The sequence below is a fragment of the Drosophila subobscura genome, chromosome U (assembly GCF_008121235.1).
Source record: "Drosophila subobscura isolate 14011-0131.10 chromosome U, UCBerk_Dsub_1.0, whole genome shotgun sequence".
NCBI classification, from domain to species: domain Eukaryota; kingdom Metazoa; phylum Arthropoda; class Insecta; order Diptera; family Drosophilidae; genus Drosophila; species Drosophila subobscura.
The window spans coordinates 12,602,628-12,627,900 of NC_048534.1; the positions used below are offsets into that span (position 1 = coordinate 12,602,628).

Below are 25,273 nucleotides of genomic sequence, written 5' to 3' on the forward strand. Positions count from 1 at the left end.
CTTTCCTTTTTTTCTACCATTTCACATTCAAGTTTTGAGATTATGTACAATATTATTTTCTTCGTTCTCTTGCATGACTTGGGAGAGTGAGTGGGTGAGGAGTGGTGTGGAGTGGAGTGAATAGAATGAAGTTGGGGTGTCCTGTGTTTTCTTTTAGGTTTCTACAGTCCAGATATTATTATTTGTTTTTAAGTAAGATATTCCATTTAGTGTTCGTTTAACTGCTATCACTTTCCGTTTTTAATATTAATTTCAGTTTTTCCTTTTTAGTTTTGTTTAATATTAATGGTTTGATTTTTTTCATACTTTAATAAAATACAATTTCACTAAACAAAAGTTTCTTGCAGTTTCTGGGAACAGTACAGGACGGGGACAGGGAATAGATAAATAGATGAAGATGGGCTGAGTTGGGACATAGGTGTAGGCTCTTGTGACTGACTTTTATCCATTTATGTTTGTATGTTCTTGAACCTTCAATTTGTTATCTCATTTTTGCTAGTTTTATGTATTTTATTTTATGTAATGCATGGGTTTTTCCTCTCTGTTATTGGTTTATGCTCAATATTTAAATCTTCTTTTTTGTTTTGTCTGCTATTATTTTGTATGCTGTTCTGTTTAGGAAATTTAATCATAATTTCTCCTTTTCTTTTTCCTGCAATAGAAACAAATTGCAAAATCGATTGAATTAGTTTTCTCTGTGGTTGGTTTGTGGTTGCTTGGAAATTCAATTTAAAAAAGGATTAAAGATTAAAAATTAGAAAGGAGAGAGTGGGAATTAAAGTGGCAATCAATCAATCAATCAATAAAAGATTCTATGCACCAAAATAAAATATTTAAAACAATACAGAATTTGATACTAGTTAGTACAAACATTATGCTACTTTTTGTTTTGTTTTCTAGCTTGGTTTGCTGGTTGCTGGTTGCAGTTGCCTTGCAGTTGTTTTTGTTATTATTTTTGCTATTGCTATAATCATAACTATTATTATAAATTATTGTTGTGATTGTTGTTGTTGTTGGAGTTGTTGTTGTTGTAGTTGTTCTTGATGTTAGTTACGACGCTGGGCACATTTTGGATCAGATTTTGGTTAGTCAAGGCGGGTTGAAGATGTGATTTGATCGCAATTTGGTTTTGGTATTTGGTTTTTGTTTGATTATTGGGGAGCGAGGATCTTTAAGGTTAGTTGTGATGATGATTTGCAGAGTACAGTCAACCAATTAATCGATCGAATCAAGCTGCAGGCTGTCTCCTATGTTAGCTTTTCTTTTAATTCAATTTTCGTTAAACTACGAGTAGAGAATGAATTTGATCAACTACCCAAAGGAAATTTCGGTTTATATTTATACGGATATTAATGGGAAAAATAAGAAAAGAATGGAGAAGACGTTTGATTAGCTTTCCATGATTATCGACTACGACGAATCACGCACAGTGGTTACCAAAAGCAATTCAAGCGTAAAGGGAGCCAATAAAAAACAAAAGAGAACAAACAATATGCAAGTACAATCCAATCCCTGGATGTACTGCACGACAAGCAATGCAAAACACTCAGGATCTCTATGAAAATAATATATACTATACATATATACACCGACAGATAAAATGTAACACAAAATCCAATTATTAGGGGTACTCCCCACAGCAAGCTTCAATGCAAAAAACTCAGGATCTAAGGAAAAATAAGAATTATTCACTGATAAATTAAACATTAAAAATGCAGATTGATTGGTTTTTGTTCTTTTTTTTTTGTTTTATTTTTTTAAAATCTTTTTTTGTTTAATTTACAATTGTATTTTTTTCTGGTTTGTTTGTTTGTTTTATATTTCAGTTGAAATCAATCTCAAAACGCACAAAATCATAATGAATAAGGTAATAATAGTCGGTAAGCAATAGCACAAGTGTTCAGATACTAGATAAACTCGTACAATAGAATCAGAGTCATTCAAAAATGTATACACAGCGAGAAATCAACAAAAATCAGAGGCGACAACTAAAGGGGAAATTAAACATACTAGTAAAGTGCGGGGGTAGGGAGGGTACTGGCGATACTGGGTGTACTCGGGCTTAGGGAAAATACTCTTATTTTCTTCATTTTTTTGTTGTGTGTGTACCATATACAAATAATTCTAATTATTATTCAAAATCAATGCAAAAAGGTGTGGAGCTAAGTGTGTGCGTGTGTGTGTGTTTTACTGCCAAGAAATTAATAAGCTTATATAGTCATTAATAATATACATAAGTAACGATTAAATCTGGTTTCGTATCTCTCCAAATTTCGAAATTTGTGGTGTGTTTTTTTGTTTTTTTAATGTATACAATTAAACAATAAGTACTTAAAAACAAAAGTTGATAACATTTTTGTTTGTATTCTTTTACACGATATAATAATCATTATAATATGGACTGGACTTTGATATAAAAAAGAAGAAAAGGTATGTGTGTGTGTGTGGTTTTTCGGGCAACAGAAACAAGCACAGCGAAAAACATACATATAAACTATTTTGTATTATTATTAATTGTTTTTTGATTGGAAAAAGGCAAAAAGAAAACTTTAAGGCGGCGGCGATTTATATGATGAATTATACAATTAATTATCTTATTTTAGAGCTAGAAAACTACATATTTTTTGTTTGTTTTTCCATCTCTTCGGGTGTGTGTATTTGTTTTGAGTGTTTGTTTGTTTGTTTGTGTGTGTAATCTGTTTCCGTTTCCGTTTTGTGTTTGTCAGAGAGGTTTGTAGGGCGCATCAAAAAAAATATATACTGCTCAGGCATATATCCCTTATCGCTTAGCACACATTGAAGAAATTATAAAGATCTACCAGTTTAGGTTTAGGCTTTGTGTTCACATTCTCTTCTCTTTTCACTTTTCCATCGTATAATACAAGAAATTAGCAAAGATTATCCATATACATGGTTCCATATCTAAACTTCTTTTGTTAACTTTCATTATTCTTCATTCACTTTTCATTTTATTTGTTTTTTGTAGTTATTAAAAAAATTGTTAACTAAGAAAATTTCACTAATTGTTGTAGCTGCTGCCGCTGTGTCCGTGTCCGTGCCATCCGTCCGTCAGTTGGTGTGTCTCTGTCTCCGTCTCAGTCTCCGTCTGTATGTATTTATGTAAGTACGTTGCTTCTGTGTCTCCGTAATTCCAAGGTGTTATGTTTTTTTTGTCTGTTCTGCATTGACTGCAGCTTCAACGTCTTTAATTTGCAGTATTTATAGTATATCTAAAAAAATTTCAACTTTTCTGTTTCCCTTTTCTGCTGCATTTTGTTTTTTTTGTGTTTAATAATATTTGGTGTTCTTTGTTGTTGTGGTTTGACAGTTGTTTCTTGTTGTTGATGTTGTTTGCTTTTGTTTGTTGTGGTTTTTTGTGTGTTGGTGTTGGCTGTTGTGGCTGTTGTATTGGCGGATTGGATATTTGGCAAACTTACTGTTCTTGGGGATCAGTATCACTCTCCTCCAGTTCACTCTTGTTGCGTCGCTTCTCATAGATGAGAATGATCAAGCAGAGAATAAGCACCTCAGCGCAGATGCCCAGGAAAGGCCACAAGGCGGCAAATTTGCCTGCAAAATTAACAGTGACATATTAATAAAGATTCATTTTGGGGTACATTAATCTCCCTAATCGTTATATAATACGATATATTGACTTACCCTTAACACGCACAGTTGTAAAGTCGCTGGCAACAGTGCTGTTTCCATAATCATTGGCCGCATTGCGTCCAATGCATTTGTACTCGCCTCTATCATCCAAAGTAACATTGTCCATTGTCAGAATGGCGTTCTCAATATTGTTCTCAGCTTTCAGTACAAAGCGATCTGTATTGTTTTTTAGCGTCACATTGCCTGCCACACAAAAAAGAGAAGAATATACAAATAAACTCTCCGTAAAGATCATTGAAGTAAAACAAAAAAAAAAGTCTTACCAAAAGTCCATGACAATTGTGGTGCAGTACCCAAGACAGAGCAGGTAACTGACATTTTTTCACCCTCCACAACGGCTGTATTTGAAGGCACTCGTACAACAACGCGAGCTGCAGGTTGCAATATTCATTGTTTGTTTAGTGTTTGGTCTTATTTGTGAGGGACTATCGTTCTACTCACCAACAGCATGGATATCCCTGGACTCCCCATTGATCTCACAACTGTAGAGGCCATCGTCGTGCGCTTCCGCTCTATCGATGATAAACTTCTTCTCGTCGTTGATTAACTTAAAGCGACCCTTCAGCACATCTACGTTCATCACGTTGGTGTGGTTCTTTTTCCTATAAAGGGAAATGGAATCAGGAATTAGTTTTAAATAAGATATGGATATGGATATGAATAATGAATGTGGTAACGTGCTCCCTAGTTTGGCCCAGACACAAAATATTTGTTGTGTAAATTAAATTCACATTGATGCTCCATTTAATTCACGCCCATAAGTGTGTTTCAACTATTTTTTATGCATTTAGGAGTCGACTGTTTACGGACAGCAAGTTCCCAAGAGTAAAAATCTACATTAGACCTCCCAAAATGTGTATAATTACAATCTCAACCATTTCTCTCTTAAGCGATATTCCCAATGGAACCATTTGTAGTTTAAAAACCCAAGAGCTTTTACTGTGCGATTTTTTATTTTACTTTCCCCTTAAAAGTTTTTTAAATAGTTCTCCTACACTATCCTCTTTGTTGAGAACAAAAAAAACTCATTTATTTAAATGAATTCTATAGTTATCGGATAGAGCGCGAAAGAACCTTCTTGAGGAGGAACTTGGTGCTGTTTTTTTTTGCCAATTATTCAAAGACTAATTCCGCAGCGAGGCGGCACACGCAAAGTTTTTGGCCCTGGCCCCCAGACAAGGGGTTCTGGAATGAACAAAAGTGTCATTACCATTACACCAGAGCCAGAGCCCCAACCACCAGTCACAGTCACAGACAGGAAGGCACTTTACAGGCACCACACCCCTAGGGCCCTCCCTCCACTGCAGAGCGAACCTCAACCACCACTCAACCACACAGAGAGAACGGAATGGAATGGAACGTTGTTACCAGGTTATGTCAGTCAAGTCAGGCAGTGAGGCAGTCAGCCCAGAAGAGTCAGTTAGTCAGTCAGGCCAACATAATTAAGCAAAAGTGCTTAGCTGTGCCGTATTAAAATGATTGCTCTTATAACTACTAACTATGTGGGACATAGTCTCTTCTCCATCCTCCACTGCCAGTACCATCCCTTCGCTGGCATTTTTCGGGGGGTGGTGGTAAATTATATTTTTTGATGACTTACCATATAAGCGGGTCTGTTGATTCGGATTTGCAGGAGAGCACCAGCGGTCCTCTAATATCATAAAATTTCATTCGATGCTCGACATTGTCGTAATTTGGCACCAACGTATCTATGGTAGAAGGTCAAGAAATAGAACAAACATAAAAGAAACAAATTAGTTTCATGTTTATAAGGCATCGTCGTCGTAAAGTTAAATGCATTCTAATACAAGAAAAACGTTTACATAAAGAATTATATATTATTAATAATATTTGTTGTATGTATAAAATATATTTAGGAATAAATCGAGGAACGAGCTTAAAGTATGAGAGGTGGAGCCATGGCTGTTTATATTTTTTTGGGTGTTGAGATATTTCTGAGGTTGGTTCTGAGAGATGAGAGCTTGAGGTTTCTGGTTGTTTTTTTTTACTAAATATTTGCTTATGGAAATAATACAAAAATTAGCAACTAAATTCACAATTCACTAAGACTAAACAATAGACGAGGGAGAGATGGCAAAAAAAATGTAGAAATTATATATATATTTAACTAAAACTAAGTAATCAAATAAAATAAAAGAGCATACATTTTTTGGGTGTAAATCGAATTTATTTGGTTCTCTGTTTAACATATGGTACGAGTATATGAATAGGTATATATTTATTGATACTATTTTGAAACTTGGTCTGAAATCAAATAAATTTGACTTTTACGCTGCAGATGAGAATTGAGAGATTACTTTATCGATTATTTACGCTTATGTTGATTGATTGATTTGGTTGTGGTGTTTTTTCGTTCTTTTTTATGTATAATTTTATTTAATTGTTTTTATTGGTAAGGTTAGCTGCAATGTAAAATAGTAGAGCAAAAGTTGATTGATTTATAAATTGATCGATATACGATATACGATTAAGCTACAAAATGAGTTGGAATCGATTTTTCGATCGATATACAGAGCGCGCAAGCAATAGAAACAACATGAAAAAAAAGTGTATGACATTTAGTTGAAATTCTAACAAGTTTGTTGACTGAAAATTAGCTTATTATAATATTTTCAAGCTGCCTGGTAGTAAATTGAATGTAAATTATCGAGAAAGCTGAGTAATAGTCTGAGAACCAGAAGAATTATCTGATAGCTGCTAGGAGAATGAGAAGCAGCAGAGAGGTAAAAGATTTATCTTATAAAAATAGTAGATTGATTAATTAAAAAAGCAGCATCTTATTCTGTGAAGCTGTAGACCAAAATAAAAATTTAAGCACAACATTGAAAGCAGCTTATTATGTCCTTCAAGTAAAAGTTTTAACCAAGTGTCATTACTCGTACTGCTTTCGACATTGTGTATTTGTTTGTATCCGTTGTTAAGTTTTCTTATCGGCGGTAAATCTTTGGCCAACGGATAAAAAATCTATAAGCTAGCCAAGGCCAATCACAAAACGTTGCCAATTGTAAAATGATGCGTCATCGTAAAGTGGGGGCTGCCAATCAAATTGAAACCGAAATCGAAAACGAAATCGACGCTGGTGCACCTGCCAGCTGTGTGTTCAACCAAAGTAAACAACTAAAGCACAAGGACAAAAAGATATAGAAGAAAAGAATGAAAGAAAAAGGAAGAAAGCAAAAACAAAATAAATTTGGCTTCGGCGGTCGAAGCTTTTGACACCCTAGAAGATAGCAGCTACATTCATATGTACATCCATATGTAATTTACATAAAATTTACATATAATTGAAGGAATTATATTTTAATAATTTGCATTTAAATATGGTAATATGGTAATCCGATATTAATCAACTTTAAGTCAGTTATGTAAAAACAAATGAAGCCATAGATTCTCGATAAAAGTGTTTCTATGATTTGGGGATCCGAATTTATAACATTAATATATTAGAAAGAGTCTAGTGTATTTAAAACAGACAGACGGAACGGCAAACATGGCTGTATCAAAAATAAATGAAAATATATTTTACTGTTGGAGTGCGAAAAAGGTTTCTTCCCTATGTAACAAATTATTTCTGCTGAAAGGGTATAAACACACAAAGAAAGGGAGAGAGATACAGCTACTCAGGCGATAAGAAATAAAGTCAAAAAGAAGAAGACGAATTGGCAAAAACAAAAAGAAAACAATTGTTGAAAAAGGTTCAAGCAAACACACACATCAACTGGAGCTTAAACTTAAAGGTGTTACCATATGTGTGGGTGTGGATGTTGTTTTGTGTGTGAGAGCCGGAGAGCAAACAGGGTGAACCACAGAGAAAGAGAGCAAGAGCGAGAGGGGGAACTAGAGCGAACGAGCTAGCAGCTAGGCGAGCGATTAACAGATTAATAAAAACCAACAACACCGAAAAATTAGACTAGCGGTTGATGCAATGGAGGGAGGGTAACAGCAGAGGGATAGAGCGAACGAATGAGAGAGCGAGAGAGTGATTGTAGTGGTGAGTGGGAGATATGCAGCGATGCGTAAGCTGATGAGCTCAAGGTATATTTATGTGAGGTGAGACTGTGCCAGTGGGCGCGCTGCTATGGCTGTGCCTGGATCTACCTCAAATATAAATACACCTTGCATGTAAGCTGATGTCAATGCAGTTTTTAAAATGTGACAAATACAAAGAGAGTGAGAGACTGACTGGGTGGTAATGACGACGCAGCATTTTTGTTTTTGCAGCGTATGACGTACACTTACGATTTGCGAGAGAGCAAAGCCGAATAACAACAAACGAACAACAACAACAAATGTGGACAAATTACAAGTTCAACTTTTAATGAGTATTAGTGTGTGTGTGTGTGTGTTTATGTGTGTGTTGTGTGCGTGTGTGGCTCACCCAATTTAACAGGCAAGACCGTCTTGGGCTGTTGCCTCATTTGACCACCCATCGAAGCGATTGTTGCTGTTGTTGCTACTGCTGCTGCACCGCCCCCCACCGCTGGTGGCACAAAGTGCGGCGCATATGTCTGATATCTCTCATTTTGAGCTGGAACTGGAACCGGAGCTGCTGGACTCTGTGCTGGATACGGCACTGGCGGCGGCAGCGGGAGCTGGAAGGCATTCAGCGTATGCTGCGCCTGCTGCTGCAGCTGCTGCTGGTGGTGCGAGTGATGGTGCGCCGTGGACAGGAGCGTGGATGAGGGGGAACCGTAGGAGCCGGCACTCGAATCGGTGGCCGTGGCAGTGGCAATAGCTGTGATTGGCTGATGCTGTCGATGATGCGGCAGCGTCTGATTGTACAGTATGGTGGGTGGCTCTGGCGGTGCCACAGTGTGCTCCATCATGTTAAGGCGTGGTGGCGGGAAATCAGGTGGCGTGGCCGAGTACACACGATGAATGCCGCCACCGCCCAGGCCATGGACACCCGTCGCCGTCGAGGATGGATGCCAGGGCAGTGTGGTCAGATCGTTGTACCGACTTGTGGGCGGCGGGCCTGGGGCGTACAGATCCCCCCGAGAGCTGCCGCTGCTGGTATTCCCATAGAACGGATGAGTCTTGTGCTGCTTGTGCTGGTACGGATGCTGATGCTGCTCCGGCTGCTGCTGATGATGCGTGGGCGTCACTGCCACTCCCGTTTGCTGCTGCTCCAGCCACGTTCTTGTGAAGATATCATCAGCCGAATTCGGCGTCAGCTCGTCAATGGTCTGATAGCCCGACTCTGTGGCCTCGCCGCCTCCGGGCGATGCTGCACCGCGTACGTGCAGCATGTGGTAGCTGCCATGTCGATGATTGCACTGGTACCGTCCCTCGTGCACCTTCAGTGCATGCCGCACACTCAGATGCGCCTCGATCTTGTGCTTCTCACCTTCAAGTCGGTCGAAGAAAGTTCAGGTCAGACCGGTATCCGCATTTCCGCCCTCGGAGCTAGGAGATACTCACCCTCGATGGCGCTCTCCGCCAAAGTGTAGGCATGCTCATCCCGTCCATGCCGCAGATTGTGACGCGTTATGGGCTCCCCGTTCTTGAGCCAATGGATCTTCTCCGTGATCGGTATGATGCAGGTTATCGAGAAGGGTTCGCCCAGATTCACATTCGAATCGCCATAGTAGATGGCTGGCGTCACCTCAAACAACTCTGCGGAGCTGGCGGAGGCTCCACCCTCATCGCTGGTGTCCACCAGAAGGTCATTGGCTACTCCAATGGGGAGAACAATCAGCAGCAGCATTTTTAAGGGGGGGGTCACGGATGGGATATTACACAGAGATCAGTGACAAGATCGGTTACAAGTATTTGATTCGATCCAAACTTAGAAAACCATAAGAATAAATCAAAACAAAAGTGGAAACCCAAAACAAATCTAGAAGATAATTGAATACATATATAATATATAATCTATTGAATCAGATAGTAGCTGTGTGCTAACGATTAATGGTGGGCTTATATTTAGGTGGATTTTTCTTTCTTTTGGTTTCTTTTGTTTTTATGGTTGGAATTAATTGCTGGTTGATCCTGTAGTTTCAAGCGATTATTTGATTTCAGCGCCAAGTTGCAAAATATATAGTACAATGTATATATCCATCAATGTTGTGGAATTTATTTGATCGAAATTCTTATGCTGTCTGGGGAGGGGGGGCTAATAAAACACACACTTACACATGTATGTACATATTTTCATAGGAAAAAACACACACAAACCGAACGAAACAAAAATAAATAAAACTTAAATAGAATTATAACCGAGAAAATTTGTTTTCTCAAATACTGGAAATTAACATTAATTTATGTATCGATAAATGGGCATTGGTGGGACTACACTCTGAGTGATTTAACGAGACTTAATCGATTTTTTGGTGGGAAAGGGGGACTTATATAAAGAGAGATTTAATATTTGTGTTGTGTAGAGAGGAGAAACAATTTTGAGTTGCAGAGAGTTGAGAGACAATTTTTATTAACAGAGAAACTATAGAGATAGATTAATAGTCGAGTCATGGCTGTTCCACATTTAAATTTATGTGAGAAATGTACATCTGAGGGTTCGCTCTTTGTTCGTCAAAACATAACTACAATAAGTATTATAGAAACGAATTGAATTTGCATGAACTTTATGCTGTTGGATGGATTCTAATTATTTTTCTTCCTTAAGACATCAAAAGTCATCATTTTTTCAAGGACTTCTGCATCAGTCTGTACCATTTAAAGGAAATGAATCAACAATTACGTGTCAAAACAAGTTTAGGTCACACGCTTCTGTTACGGTTGTCAATTTCTTCTTTGTTTTTGATCAAAAGTTGTTCCACATAGATAACCGTAACGATGACGTCAATGGCTGTCTGGTATGAACTGCATCGTCAGCCAAGCCAAGAACCCTCCCTCAACAATGACGTCAATGATGGCACCGGTTTGAACTGCATAATCCCGCCCGTTACCACCCCCAAGACCTGGCCATGATGCAACCTTGTGCCATTAACTTGTTGGATTTTGTTGGCAACACGGCTCGGCATCAGAATTGTTATCGTCGAGTGCGACTGTATGTTTTGATAACACAGGGACTAAAATGGCCATAAATATTTTTGTAATTGTAGTATATAAAGAGAGAGGATGTTGTGTTAGCGCGGATGTATTACAAAACGCGTAAAGTATAAACACACAATCTTATCAGCTGATTAAACGAGTCATCCAAACGGACAATTTCTTTATCCTTATCGCGCCGACATGTCAACGCACGTTTCTCCGTTCCTCTGTTTTCCCCACTTTCGTTCAGGCCCACACACACATCCGTCAGTCAGTCAGTCAGCCTTTGCATACACTCGTACTGTACATAACTGTATTTAAATTACGAGTATGTTTACGTCTCTTTTCGCCATCTGCTGACATTTTCCTGCCTCTTTCTTTCTTCCTGTCTGCCTGCCTGCCAGCCTGCCTGGCCTACACGCCTTTTGTTCTGTCTGTGGAAAAATTAAGCGCAAAGAAATGTAGATTTTTCCGCACTCGCAAACACACACACAGACACATCTGCAGAAAGCAACTACACCAACAATTTATTGTGCAAAAGTCTCCTGGGGATTGAAACTTTTGATACCCTTTAAGTATACAAAATTCCACTGGTAGAAAACATAACATTTTGATCAGTTTCATAGATATACATTTGCCAGATCGATTGCAAAAGTCCAGGAAATATCATAATGTTCTTTCCGCAAGGGTATGCCATAAATGTTATATGCGCTAGTCGCGGTGCCGCATTTACCCCGCCAAGTGAAAGCACCCATCGCATTTAGCCACCCAATGCTCGCCGAAAATGCTTTTGTCACTTTGGACAGCACTCACACACACACACACACACACACACACACCAACATTACATAGCAAAAGAGAAGACGAAGAGAGTCTTCAGGAGAGAAATGGCAGCCAAGGGAAGCATATTGCAAGCCGGTAGACGGACGACAACGGGGCCACAGCTGAGAAATATTACAAATTTATACAACACTGTCACGCACACACACAGACAAGTTCACGTATAGGTGCCAGGGCATCCAGGGCATCCGACATGGTCCAAATTGTAACTGTCTCTTTAAGCTTACGTTCAAAAAGATAAAATGTTCAACTATTACCTAAAAGATGCAGTAATTTGCAGGTATTTCCCAAAAAGTACAGGGGCACAGTACAGTAGAGCAACGTTAAGCAAAACTTTATCAAAAGCGAAGAAAATACTAAGCATTTATACACTTTGGGCAGCCCTAGGCAATGCATAAAACACACCTTAGTATTTCCTTTCCTCTTCTTTCGCTTGTGATTTGCCGTTTTCGGCCTTCCAGCTCTCTCTCTCTCTCTCTCGAACTACTCTCTCTAAAGATTCTTTCGACCAAAAGGCAAGCCCTTAACGTTTAACCGCTTGTGTGTGTGTTGTTGTTGTGCTTTTTTATTTATTCTTGTAGGCTGACAAGAAATTTATGGTTTATTGCTTGTTCATCTAACATAGTTTTTGTCGCATTCCTTGTGCCAAATAGAAAACGAACAGAACGAATGAATGCGGGGCGAGCCAGAGAACACAAGAGACCGTGCAGCGCGACACACAGACTGCAGACACTCAGACTGCACAGAAAAACAGAGAGAGAGAGCGTGAGAGAGAGAGAGAGAGAGAGGGAGAGAAAGCACCGTCAAAAAGCGCAAAAACTATAACTTTATTTAATCAAATTTATGGGGCTGGCTGTAGTCTATAGACCTCTGGCTGCTCGGCACTCTCCATCCCCACAAATTGTGACATATTGTTATAGGTATTTGTCTCAGTCTCTGTCCGTATTGGTATGCATGTGCCTGTGCCAGCCGCTTCGTTATGTGCGTACAAATTGGCATGCCCACAATCGTATGTAGGTACATACATGCACTTGCATGTCTTAGAAAGTGTCTTTGTGCATATACCTCGTACTATGCATATAGTTGTGTGGAAGGGTATGCACGGGCAGATGGAACTGCAATTATTCTTGCCCAAGTGTTCTTGGAAAAATATTTTCCTTGTTTCCTCTATTTCCAAAAAGTTGTAACTAATTAAGCACTTCCTTGTTCGCAACTACTCCCACATGACGGCACACACTCATACTCGACACGCACAAGCGAATGCTGTAAAAGAGAAAGACTTCTAACCGCTTATACCGATGAAAAGTAAATGGAATCACAGGTTCTTTTTTATAATAATCGGGTATTCTATCGTCGTAAGTTGTATTTTATTTTTCATCTATCATGTTTAAAGTTTTATTAGTTTTTAATGAACTCATATTAGTGCGGTTGTGCTCTGGGAAACTACAGGGCAATACAAAATCAAACAAATGGCCTCACTGCATCTACTATGTACATATGTACATATATCTGTTGTTGTAATACTTTGTGTTTCTGCGGTTGCTGTTTTGATCTGCTCTGAAGTGCTGTTTTGCTGTTGCTGCTTTGGCCAAAAGCAATTTAAAAAAATGTACACAGAGAATTGGCTAAAAGCCGCGAAAACGAACGCCAAAGTGCGCGAACTATACATTGTACAACACATGAACAAACGTTAAAAGGGGGCAACGAGAGGGTGAAAAACAGGCTGGATATATCTCAAAAAGAAAATAAAAAATTTAATTAACATCAAGCTAAAATTGTTGAGTGTACCTCTGTGTGCACTGTGAGTTTTTTGTAGGTGTGTATCTGTGTATCGGTATTATTGTATTAAGCATTCCCCTGCGCACGTGAAAAAGCACAGTTGAACAGGAACTGAAGAGGCAGCAACAGCCTGCGCAAACTCTTTGGAAAAACCGCACAAAACATGTTCCAAACTTTATGGGAATCAGATTTCAAAAGTTTCTTCCGAAAGTTTTGGCCCCGATTTGTAATGGGCAATTAGAAAAAGGGCAAAGCGGGGCCTAACGGGTCGAATACTTCATATTTAATATTTGAGAATAAATTTGCAAATAAAATATTAGTTTGTAATGATTTTGATACATTTAAATTTAAATATTTAAAATTAAACTCAATGATTAGAGTCGCTTACTTGGTTTTTTACACTCTCAAAAGTGGGCTACAAATACGCTGCTTAACCATGACATTTCTTTACTTTTTGTTTTGTTTTTCATGCTAATCATACTATATTTTTCACACCGCTTTGTGAAACATTTAAACGGAAAGTGTAGTTATACATAGCTACTCGTATTTCATTATATCTAATCAATAAATAATTAAATTATTGTTTGTCATGCTGATTGCAAAAACTTCCATGGATATGTGACAAAGCAAAAATATGAATGATTAAATCTTCCCAAAACAGGTATAAATCTGTGCAGCATGTAAGAAAAATAACCTTCGAAACATTTCTGTTTTTCTTTCGACAATTATTTACTTAAATTTAATTGATTTAATATAAGATAGGATAAACAAAGCAATTAAAAAATTATATATCTCATGTTTTACCTACACCGCACAGAACGGATACGGAATTGTCTAATTACACAATATGTAGAAACTTTTGTTTGAGAAATGTTCAATATGTGCTTGCTCAAGTGACTGACTGATTGATTCAATTGGAAGACAACAAACGATCGACAGACCGGATCGATCGCATCGAATGGAATTGTATCGACCGGAGTCGATGGGTCAGTGAACGCCAGGCCAAACGCACGAAACAAAAGCAAAAACAAAGAGAGTTCATTAAGTAAATTGCATGAGAAATGGCAATTAGATGCAAAGAAGCGCTAAACTTGACAAACAACGAAAGCAAACACACACACAGATACGGGTACATTAACACATACTCGTACATACATTTACCGAATGCTTACAAAACAAAGTAATTTAAATAAGAGCAACAACAAACACGAGCAAGTACTCATAAGGCGGGGCGGCAATGTGTCACATTTTTAAAATGCGCCAACTATCCATTATTGCGATTATCATTATCATCCTTATCATAATCAAAGCCCGAGATTTATAAATAAATATTTAAATACGCAGCCCGAGTTACGCGAGGAAACGCAAACAGAACAAAGGCGGGGTCACCCAGGGGTAGGAACGGGGCTAAAGCAGATTGCTAGAGCGGAAGAAGAGACGTCAGAGCGAGATGGCATCGAGTCATGTGTCTCGCGTGTCTGTGCTTTTGTACGGGTATATGTACATAAATGTGAATACATATATACATATGTACATATGTATGTGAGTACATATATTTTCTGTTGGCAGGAGAAGGTACTATGATTTTAAATAGTTGTTTTATAGAGATTGCATCTCCAAGCGACACTGCCAATAATATGTACATACAAATATACATATGGATGTACCAATATTTCCCGGTAATACAGACATTTATGGCAGCTTTTAGGCTTTTAAATTGTAAAGTGCTTTTCACTATCTTTGATTGATTTTTATATTTTATATTTATATTTTTATTATTTGTAAAACACAATCAAAATTAGTCAAAACAGATCACTAGATCTTCACTTTTGCAAGGGTATACAAATCTTCGGCTACCAAATGTTGGTCTTTTCAGTCATGTCTGGTACGTCTGATCTTGCGTGTTTGGCTGTATTTTGTGTGTGTATAGGTTGGTGTAAATTGAAATAAAAAATTGTTTCGTCTATTTTAAAATTAGCAAAAGGCAACCAAAATGAATGTGAAAATGACGAGGCGCGCTCTGGTCTGGGCTGGTTGCTCTGTTCTGAACTACCCGTGCGATGATAGTGCACACATGTGTGTGTCCTCGGCAGCATCCCCACTACACACTGCCAATACCACTTGCAGCAAGCACTACACCATATCTCTCTAACAAACTTGTGCAGTTTAACCTCAAAACAAATAAACATGTCCGCCGACACCGCTGCCGCACAGGAAGAAGGCGTAGCGGCAAAACGCGATGGCAGCGGAAGGAAGAAACTAGCTGGAAATAGCAGCAGCAGCAACAACAGTTACAGTAAACTTTTACAGCAAGTAAATTGGGGGCAGGGATCCTGATGCCGCCTGCCCCGCAGCACCTATCGATAGTTAATGATTCATCGAAACGTGACAGCAGCTTATGCTGGAATACCCTTAATGGGATAAAACAAGACAGATGGATAATACATGGGATTAAATAGTTGGCATACGAGTAGCAACAGAACTTGAAAAATTGATTTTATACTTTAACATTTTCTGCTCTCTGTGCTTCCATTCATTTATCATTTTATTTTGTTTGTTGCTGTAGAATTTTATAAATATTTTATAATGTTCTTCATTTATTTATTTTATATTAACTTTATGCTTTTATGTTTTATTTTTGTATGTTTCATTTATTTTAGCATTTCTCATAATTGACTTTTAAAAGGTTTTTACGATTTTGAGCTTATGAAAAGTTTTCAAAGTGCCGAAGCCAATTGAATGCTCACGTTTGGCCTTCTTAATTGTTTCTTTCTTTTCGTTTAATTTCGTACCAAACCAATGCACATTTGAAGTATTTAAAGCAAACAAAAAACATTAACAAAACACTTGTTTAATGTTTTCAAGTACTATGTAGAAATAACAGAATAGAATAGCTATATGGAATAGTACTATTTGTCTGTGGCTGTGCCTGCCTTTTGCCTTGTGTCGGTACATAAATATTTTATTTGCTTGCAGTTGTTGTGTCTAATGAAACGAAATAAACATGGTCTAAATTTAATTTCAAAATCTCTAGTGGCCGTTTTCTAATGGCCATGGAAAAGAAAATAATAAAATAAACCCGGAACGGTTAACACAATAGATGGAACTGAATAGAACGTCGTTCTAGATGTGAAATTTCGAGACATGAATTGTTTTTGACTGAGTTTTTGGACCAAAGTTTATTCTTCTCCGAGTGTAAGATAATTCAAATATCTTAAGGAGACATATACCACGAGAGAGCTAATTGGGGATTTGTGTTAGGAAAATTGAGTTTAAGCCGTTGCATTTCAAGTGAGTGGCAAAAAGCCAGTCGAGCGGCTACCTTGAATGATAAAAAGGCATTGGAATTGCTTCGCTTTGAGCACTTGCTTGTACTCCTAAATCGGGTTGTTAAACGGATCGTAAATTAACAATGGCAATAAAACAGCTTTCAAGTAATTGAGAGTAAGACGGGCACATTGAATAATGAAATATAGTTTCCAGCAGAAACACTATGAAAACCAAGTGGGAACTATTAAAGGAAATTTAAATGATGAAGCTGCCTTGCAGATTGAATATAACGAATTATAAAACTCAAAGAAATTGCACGAAAAAAATAATTTTATTGCATAATGAGAACTGATCTGAATATTTACAAATTCTGTCAGAACGGAGGGAATTGTCAGATTTTGCTATGAAACCTTGCGAGACGCCACTGTATTGGCTACAGTTTATCAGCCACTGTGTGCCTGACCGATCATTGTGTTTCGTGTACGTCAGAGAGAAGCCGTCAGAATTGATCAATAAATTTGTGGGGCTGTGTCAGCGTTTTTGTTGAATATTTCTCCATTTATGTGGTTGTGCCCTGCTTTCAATTCCATCTCCCCCTCTATGGGATGGATCCCCTGTCTGCGCCATTTATGTCAATTATTATTGGCTTTGGCACAATTGGAAACGTAACGCAAATTGATGCAAAGAAAAAGGAAAGCTCGTGCCTATGTGGATGTGGATGTGTATGTGCAGCGGTTGCCAATTTATTTATGTATTTATTGTACTTGTAAAAAATACACACTTCTACAGTGAATGCTGCCCATGTGGAAGCTACTTCGTGTTCAATTGTTTTCGAAAATTAACGCAGTTCACTTGGAATTTGTCCTTCGAACGGATCTCTATATTGAGTCATCACTGTGTGTACACTGTATCTGTACTTTTGAACTTTGAAACGCCATTATTTAATTGTTGCTTAGAGCCCACAAACCGAATCGAGTTCCAACAAAAAACAAAGCGATAAGACAACTCAGCTCTCGGTTCTCTTCGCATTCGACTTATCAATATTGTTTTTTATATGTATGAACAGTAATTCCGATATGAAATCATAAAACATATGCAGGCACCAACACCGCACACCAGTAATATAATAATAAAACCAAGAATGATATTACAATATATAAAATAGAAGTAAATGAAAGGCGTTTAAGAGAAAGAAAAAAACACCCACGATCTTTTGCAGATATTTTTGATGTATACTCAAAAAAGTTGAAGCCGGCTAATAAGGATAGTAAGCCGTGGAGTAAGCCAAAAAGAGATATTTTCTTAATAAATTGAACAAAGAGATGGTGGATTCGTGTTCCATGGATGGCTACAATTTCGTAGTTCGAGTATCGTGGCAAAAGCCTTAGATTCCCATGACCGTACCTGCTGCATTTCGCCTGTCTGTACATTTTCCTAGCATTTGCGTCCCCTCCGGACACAATGGAAAAATTCCTCTGGTCTTTCTGCACAGCGACAACATTGGCCAGACAGACAGTCAGTCAGTCAGAATGAAAATATTTGAGCAAAACGAACCAAGGCAATGGAAAATGAGAGAAAATTCCGGGTCTCTGGTCTGGCCAGGGGCCAGGGGCCACGGGCCGCATGGGGTCTGCTGGCCTGCTGATTGATTTGGCCAACCAGCAAAGGGTTGGCAGACGATGGCATACAGAGGGGAGACAGTGGCAGAGGCAGATAAACAGGCTGGCATTTTCTTGGTGACGTTGGCGACTTTTTTGGCATGGCTTTTTGTTGCTGCCATTTGCTGTCGATGAAAAGCCAAACACACAACAAAAACTGTGGGAGTGCTTCTTTCTGGCAGACAGGCAGACATTTAAAAAAAATACAACAACAAAAATTTATAAATACTATACGGATAGATACTTATAAATGCCATTGACTGCACAGTGGGCACCAGACGTTTGTCGCCAAGTGCAAAACGCAAACAGAATATGTGTAAGCACAGAAAAAAGCTAAAGATCAGTAGCGAGATTTATCCCCCATGCATTCCGTGAATTAAGAACCCATTTTGGATGTTCCAAAATAGTAATGCCCCCCGCTAAGGGTACAATAAAAACAAAAAGAAACCAGAAAGAGACAACTTGACATTTCACGCTCGAAGATGACAAACTAACATAATGTGAGTATGAGAGAGAGAGATTGAAGAGAGATGAAGCCTCAGAGAGAGGCAGGCAGAAGAAGAACGCGCCCGGAAAGAAGCACTCTCTTCTTTGTCCGCAGTGTGAGTGCGTCCGCAAAGAAGAGAGTGCGAGAGAGTGACATCAAGAGCAATGAAAATAAATATGTATGTTTGTATGTAAATGTAGACAGTCGCCTGTACGTAAAATGTACGAGTGTGTATATTTTTATTGTTCTCAGAAAAACAGCAACAACACCAGTATATTTATTTATATTTATTTTTAAATTAAATGCTTTTGCAGTATAACAAAGGCAGAGCAAATATTCAAAAGCACCTATAAAGAGACAACCAACCGTACAGATCTACTCGTATGTACATATGTACCCATCTTTATAAAAGGTCTTTAGAATGTGTGAACTCTCTCTGTGGTAGGTTTTTATCAGGTGCCCGCTAATATAAGAGCAGCTGTGGAGGGGAAACAGTGCGGATAAATTCTAGATAAAAGCGTTAAAATACAACTTTGTTTTTGCTTTGAAATGCCTTCTGTACTATACCATCTTTTTCTTTGTGTTCTTCTTGCTCTTGCTGTCTTGCTGCCTCCTTCCTGCCCACTCCCCGCCTACCACTCATTCCGAGTACAGTAAATTAGCATGGAATGAAATGGGAATGGCAATGCAACGGCAGTAAAAGGTGCACACACGCATATTCGCAGACTTCTTACAGTGGCGGCTAATAGAATAGTACCATAAACACTTATAAAGCTTTATATAAGCATATAAACAATATGTTGGTCCAAAGTAAATAAATATATACATACATAGGTATATTTTACAACAAAAAAACCCAGTCCTAGAGTCTCTTCAGAGATAGATTCTCTAACTGAGAAACTTGACCAAATGTAGCTGTAATAATTGCTCTTAGTCTACACTCAACATGTTTTATAATTTAATTCTGTAATGTGCAATACTACAAACTTTTAGTGCTACATTTAGTGTTTAAAACCGTTTGTGGGTCACTATTTAGTGCAGTTTTTATATGGACATTTGTTGAATTTTCCGTGACTCGAACTGAATGAGTGGAAAAACTGGTTGTGAATACAAATTCTATAAAGACTTATGTGCCAATACACACAAAATGTATCTACAAATCAAAGCGAAAGATTTGAGCATGCATTTTGTCAAATTTTATAGTGAAATCCCAGAGATTTTAACGTCGCTAAAATTCACAGTTTCTTTGCTATTAAGAAAGGTTTATTTCTTTAGACAGGCAATTAATTGGTTTAGTACATATCGTGGTAGTACAAATGTTCTGAGTGCATTTTGAAAATGTGTACATAAACTCTAACATTTTGACCCCAGGTGTGCGTACGGCCCTGTTTAAACCAACCATTATCTGGTACGTACCGGAAACACAAGGCAACCTCTATATTGAAGAAGCAGAACAACAAGAATAACAAGAGAAGATGAGAGAAGGACAGCAGAACAAAATGTGCCGAAGGCATTGAAAGGGAGAGAGAGAGAGAGATAGATAAAAAACGACCAAAGAGTTGTGTTGTTGGTGCTGCTGCTGCAATCGGCATGGCCCCAGACAATGTGCAATCAGAACGGGAGAGCTCAAAGGAGAAGGAAGCCAATGCCACGCCCCGCCTCCCCCCCACTATAGAAAAATGAAACTGGCAGCGGCAGAGACAGCGGCAGAGGCAGTAGCAGCAGCAGCAGCAGAAGCCTTTCTTTCATTCAATATGACGACGCCTTTCTCTCTGTCCATCCTCCTCTCTCCTCTGTCCCCTCTCTCAGGAATAAAAACCAACCTGAACCGTACCCCAAACCCCATATCAAACAGAGAACTCAAGCGCCAACGCCATGCAACGACGACATTGAAAGGGAAATTACATTTCATGTTTATTGTCTTAATAAAAATAATGTTTTCTCGCAAAACGAGAGAGGCGGGCACAGAAAAGACACCACAGAACACACAACATCCATCCCCCCACATTTCACACACACAAATCATCTCTCAGATTCAATGCAAAATGCAGATAGATACCCCAAGACAAACTGGGGAGGAAAATCTCTGTGTTTTCAATGTATAATGTGTTTTTGTAGCCAAATGCAACAACAAACCATTGGAAAATCTCTGATCTCTCCAAACAAAAAAACCACTTTGAATTATAGTTTAGCTGCACACAGTTCAAGGAGTTAAAACGTAATCCTCTTGAGTTAGTGGGTGTGCGGTTGAGGTGATTTATTGTATGCCCAGACAAATGTCCGTCAGAAGTATTTGTTCATTTAAACAGAATGGAATTCTCAAGATAATAACTTATGGGAAGGTTTCTCTGCTGCGCTGTAATATGGAATTGAGATCAAGGATTATTGAAATCTACATTTGTATGTTGCTCTCTATAGCAGACATCTGGGATCTTGGGGTTCTTCTTTAATTTTTTTCATATCCAAACAGAAAGGAAAACAAATTTCAATCTCGTTATAGGATTATCTTGAACTTTATTTCTGAGACTCTCAGGTTCAAGTTGCGTGATGTACGTAGAAACATGAAACTACTACGAATTGAGCTAACCCTGAAGAGTACTCCCAGTACAGGTGTAAAGCCACATATCATACAACTTGACGGAACCCGCTACCACACGAACACACAAACAATTACTTTAGCACGTTTTTCCAACTGCCTTTGTCCCACAGTCGACTTTGTGTCGACAGCACAGGTTTCGCTTTACTTTACTTTGCCTTTTGTTTGCGCTGGCTTCGCGTCCCGTCGTCGTGTCCTCTTTTTGGCTCTCTTTTGGGTGAGCCAAAATTTAAATATTTGACATTTATTAATGTAATGAAAATGTCATTAAATAAACATGCCAAAATGAAACTGGTTAGCCGAACATACACACCACACACAAACACACACACACAGTAACAAACAAGGGCAGATAACAGAAGAAAAACAACAAAAAACATTCGTGACATTTGGAGTTGCGGCAAACGTGAAGCGACACTAAGATGCCTGGTGTTCATATGCAATTAGCTATATCTATACGAACATGTGAACAAATCTACATACATATATCGAAACAAGATCTGCATTGCTCCAGTGCTCACCGACAGGGTGGACTTTAATTTGATATCTGTTCATTCTGGAAATAATTCCATTGCAACCAGCTTCCATTTTAATTTTTTATTTAATTTTAATTATAAAATTGGTGATCATGTCCTGGACTTAATATACTTTATATATTAAATATTTATTTTTTTGCTTTCCCAAAATACTCACTGTCTGCTGCTACAACAATTGTATATACACGCTTATTATCTTTGAGTACCAGTTGTAAAAACACTTGCCCATCGCCAAATTCCACCTGCTCAGTGAGGGAAGCACAGAACACTCAACCAAGACATGTGACAAGAGAAAAACAGACCATACCGAACCAGAGGGACTGTGAAATTGGAAGCAACATTATTTTTGGACTCTGCGCAAAATTTCGCGTTCGGCAACATAAACACCTGGACAACACGTGGTTTTTTCTCAGTTCTTTCAGAACAATTGGCTTTGAAGTAGCTTTTGCCTGTACTTTATATTGGCTTTACCTCCACAGACACGAACCCAAACAATTCAAAAGTGATTCATAAGGTGCAAACATATGAATGTACCCTCCCACACGCGTATGTTTCTTCTATCTGTCTTCCTTCCCCGATCTTGCCTTGGAGAGTAGAGCACCCTCTGGTCTATGATTTTTTTAATGTATTTCGTGGGATATCTTTTTTATTTCAAACCCATTGTAAATTGTATATTTACGCGAAGAATTTCAGAAATCATTGAGAATAATGGTGCGAAAATAACAAATGTTTAGTCATAATATTGATGAGGTAGAAGGCAAAGGACAGTGTAGAAATCCTATTTAAGCGAAAAGTACATTGATACATTAATCCCGAAACTTTTGATGTGATTTCATAGTACTGATATACGATCTACACATCCAAGGGTAAATTACTTGAATGATTGATTGATTCAATGAATCTGCATCAGACGAAACCAAATAAAGATACATAAATATTCATAGAAACTTATATAATTATTTATTCCTGACGTTGCTTATTTGGAAGATACTATATGTACCTATCTCAGATACCCTCAATCAAATGTGAATAAAAGCATGAATATGATAGAAAGAAAGAAAACCAACAACACAAAAAAACTCAATTAATACACCTTGAATGTGAAAATAGCTGCATACGGGGCATGGGGCATACGGGCTAAATAATGTACACGAAAAAAGAAAAAAAGAAAATCAAAATTCATGAACATACGTAGGTTTTTGGTCAGAAAGACAGACAGTACGGACAGTACGTATAGACATAGATATAGATATATGTAGATGGAATAAAATAGCATGGCTAAGGTAAATGGATAGTATGCATAGAATAATAAATAGATGGTTTGGAATAGAGCCCCAGTGGCATTATAGAATAGACTCCGAGCTGGGAGCGAGGTACGAGGTGGACGGAGATCCATTCCAAAACTGAATGTAAACAAAATGCAGTCCCGATGGACGGGCGTGTCGTATCGGCGGGGTAAATCGTTTCGTTTCGGTTCCGATCGGTTCGGTATAGAGAAGTTAATATAAACAAATCGGCCGGGGGCTAAAAGCCATTATTGGACCGCATGTAAAATTGCCTTAAAGCTAAACAAAAATTTAAAACAGAATGAACTTGATACTGGGTTCTTCTCCTGCTTAGACTAGTCTCTTCTGCTGCTACTGCTCTTCTGTTCTTTCCTTTTGCTTTTTTCTTTCATTTTCCTTTGCCAATTGTGTGGAAAATTGAAAATCAAATGAACAAGGGCAAGAGAGAGAATGAGAAAAATGGAAAAACTATACAATGTGGAGGAATGGTTGCAAGTCCAACAATATAAACTATAAAAGGCAACAACGAAAATATATCGAAGAAGCACCAATCAGCCCCTTCCGTCCGATTGCTTGACCAAGGGCCAAAAAGAGTGTAGAGATTGGTAGAAGAGACCTCGGACAACAGTCGTTGAACATGGGGAAGAGAGGGTGGAGAGCTAACAATATGAAAAGAGAAAAACATAAAGCCAAGCTGAAGGAAAATTGTGTGAGTGTACATCCACTACGTTCTCTTCGCTTCTAGAGGTGTGTCCGTGTCTTTAAAATGTATTCAAACATTTGAGCATTAACTAAATTTATACCCCTACTTTAAATTATATTTGAACAATCCGAATCTATTCCCAAGGAAATAAATCGATTTATTAACTTATTTTAAGCGCTACTATCTTTATTTAATTGATATCACTGCAAGAGCGAGGCACTGCTCAACTTAATCAATACGGTTCAATGACTTTTTAGACTCATCATCAAATCGTGAACATCAGGGCCGGATCTGGGGGTTCAAAGGCCCTAACGAAGGACATTCATTCTTTTTCGAATAAAAGGCACATTTGTTTCCCGTCAAGTCTTTCCTCAATTTAGGTACAAAAAATAAAATTGTAATGTTTTAATTATTTAAAGTCAAACAATTTGGTAAGGCCTGCCTGCCCAAAGTCTCCAAAATTCGCCCCTGGTAGACATGAATCAATATTTTTATGGAGTGGGTTCTACTTAGAGATGTACCCAGGTATGTTTCTTCAATTATAACGTACTTCGATTGAGTCGACCACAAGCTCTCTCTCTTGGGCTCAACTCCTTATGTGGATTTTTTTCAGTTTTTTTATAGTACCTTAAAAATACAAATAAATAAGTAAAAACTCTCTTCTCAATTCGTCGCCTTATCCTTATTTATTGAAATTCCTTCGATTAATAATCGATTCGTGTCACGCAACTAGCGCCTGCCCATCACTAATTTCGATAATGTACGTTTTCTGTTATTGTATAGAGTGTTAGGTTAGGTGGTAAAAAATAAAGACTTAGAAGGGGGAGAACGAGTAGAGAAAGGGGCTGGAGCAAGGGCCAACCTCTCCCTCAATTAGGGGGCGTAAAGGGTGTTGTTGCAGGGCCTGGTAAGGGGGTGTCTTATACATATACGTTTACGTATATGGTATAACCGCATACAATCTGCTTTTATTTATTTCTCTTGTTGGCTTTCTTTTTTTTTCTTGTGTTTTGTTTTGGGTTCTCTTGTGTGTTGTGTTTTGCAATTTCTGGGGGGTATTACAGCTGCATTTTCCATGTTTTTCTTTTAAGGGGTTTTCTAAAGGTAGGGGTTCTGAGAGGGACAACTTATAGGTTACAACGGTAGGGGGAGGGGTATGAATGTTTTCCATTGTTGTTGTTGTCGTACTTACCAAGTGATTGAGCATAAATCGCTAAAAATATCGAGAGGAATGAAAGAGCGCTAGCCAAGAATTTTGCCTCCATCTTTGGTATTGATCCGTTGTGGTTGTTGTTTGTTGTTGAATTTTCTTGGTGTTTGTTGAAGATGTTGTTGTTGCTGTAATTGCTGCTGCTGCTGCTGCTGCTACTTTGTTGTAGTTGTTGGTGTGGGTGTTGTTGTTGTGGATTTTTTTGTATTCGTTATTTCTTTGTCA

At 38.2% G+C, this 25,273-nt stretch overlaps 1 protein-coding gene across 2 annotated transcripts; it reads right to left on the reverse strand.

Moving 5' to 3' along the window:
- LOC117902159 lies at nucleotides 1-25,273 on the reverse strand. 2 transcript variants are annotated; one of them, XM_034813298.1, is made up of 9 exons: nucleotides 25,031-25,273; nucleotides 9,112-9,363; nucleotides 8,069-9,037; nucleotides 5,270-5,378; nucleotides 4,111-4,271; nucleotides 3,933-4,040; nucleotides 3,661-3,852; nucleotides 3,438-3,570; nucleotides 1-652 (listed from the first exon to the last, which is right to left on the reverse strand). In XM_034813298.1, exons 1-9 carry the CDS (start codon nucleotides 25,101-25,103, stop codon nucleotides 625-627), a joined length of 2,025 nt encoding a protein of 674 aa, XP_034669189.1. In that variant the 5' UTR covers nucleotides 25,104-25,273; the 3' UTR covers nucleotides 1-624. The 2 variants fall into 2 exon arrangements, with proteins under 2 accessions (XP_034669189.1, XP_034669190.1); XM_034813299.1 differs by lacking the exon at nucleotides 1-652 and adding an exon at nucleotides 1,136-1,311.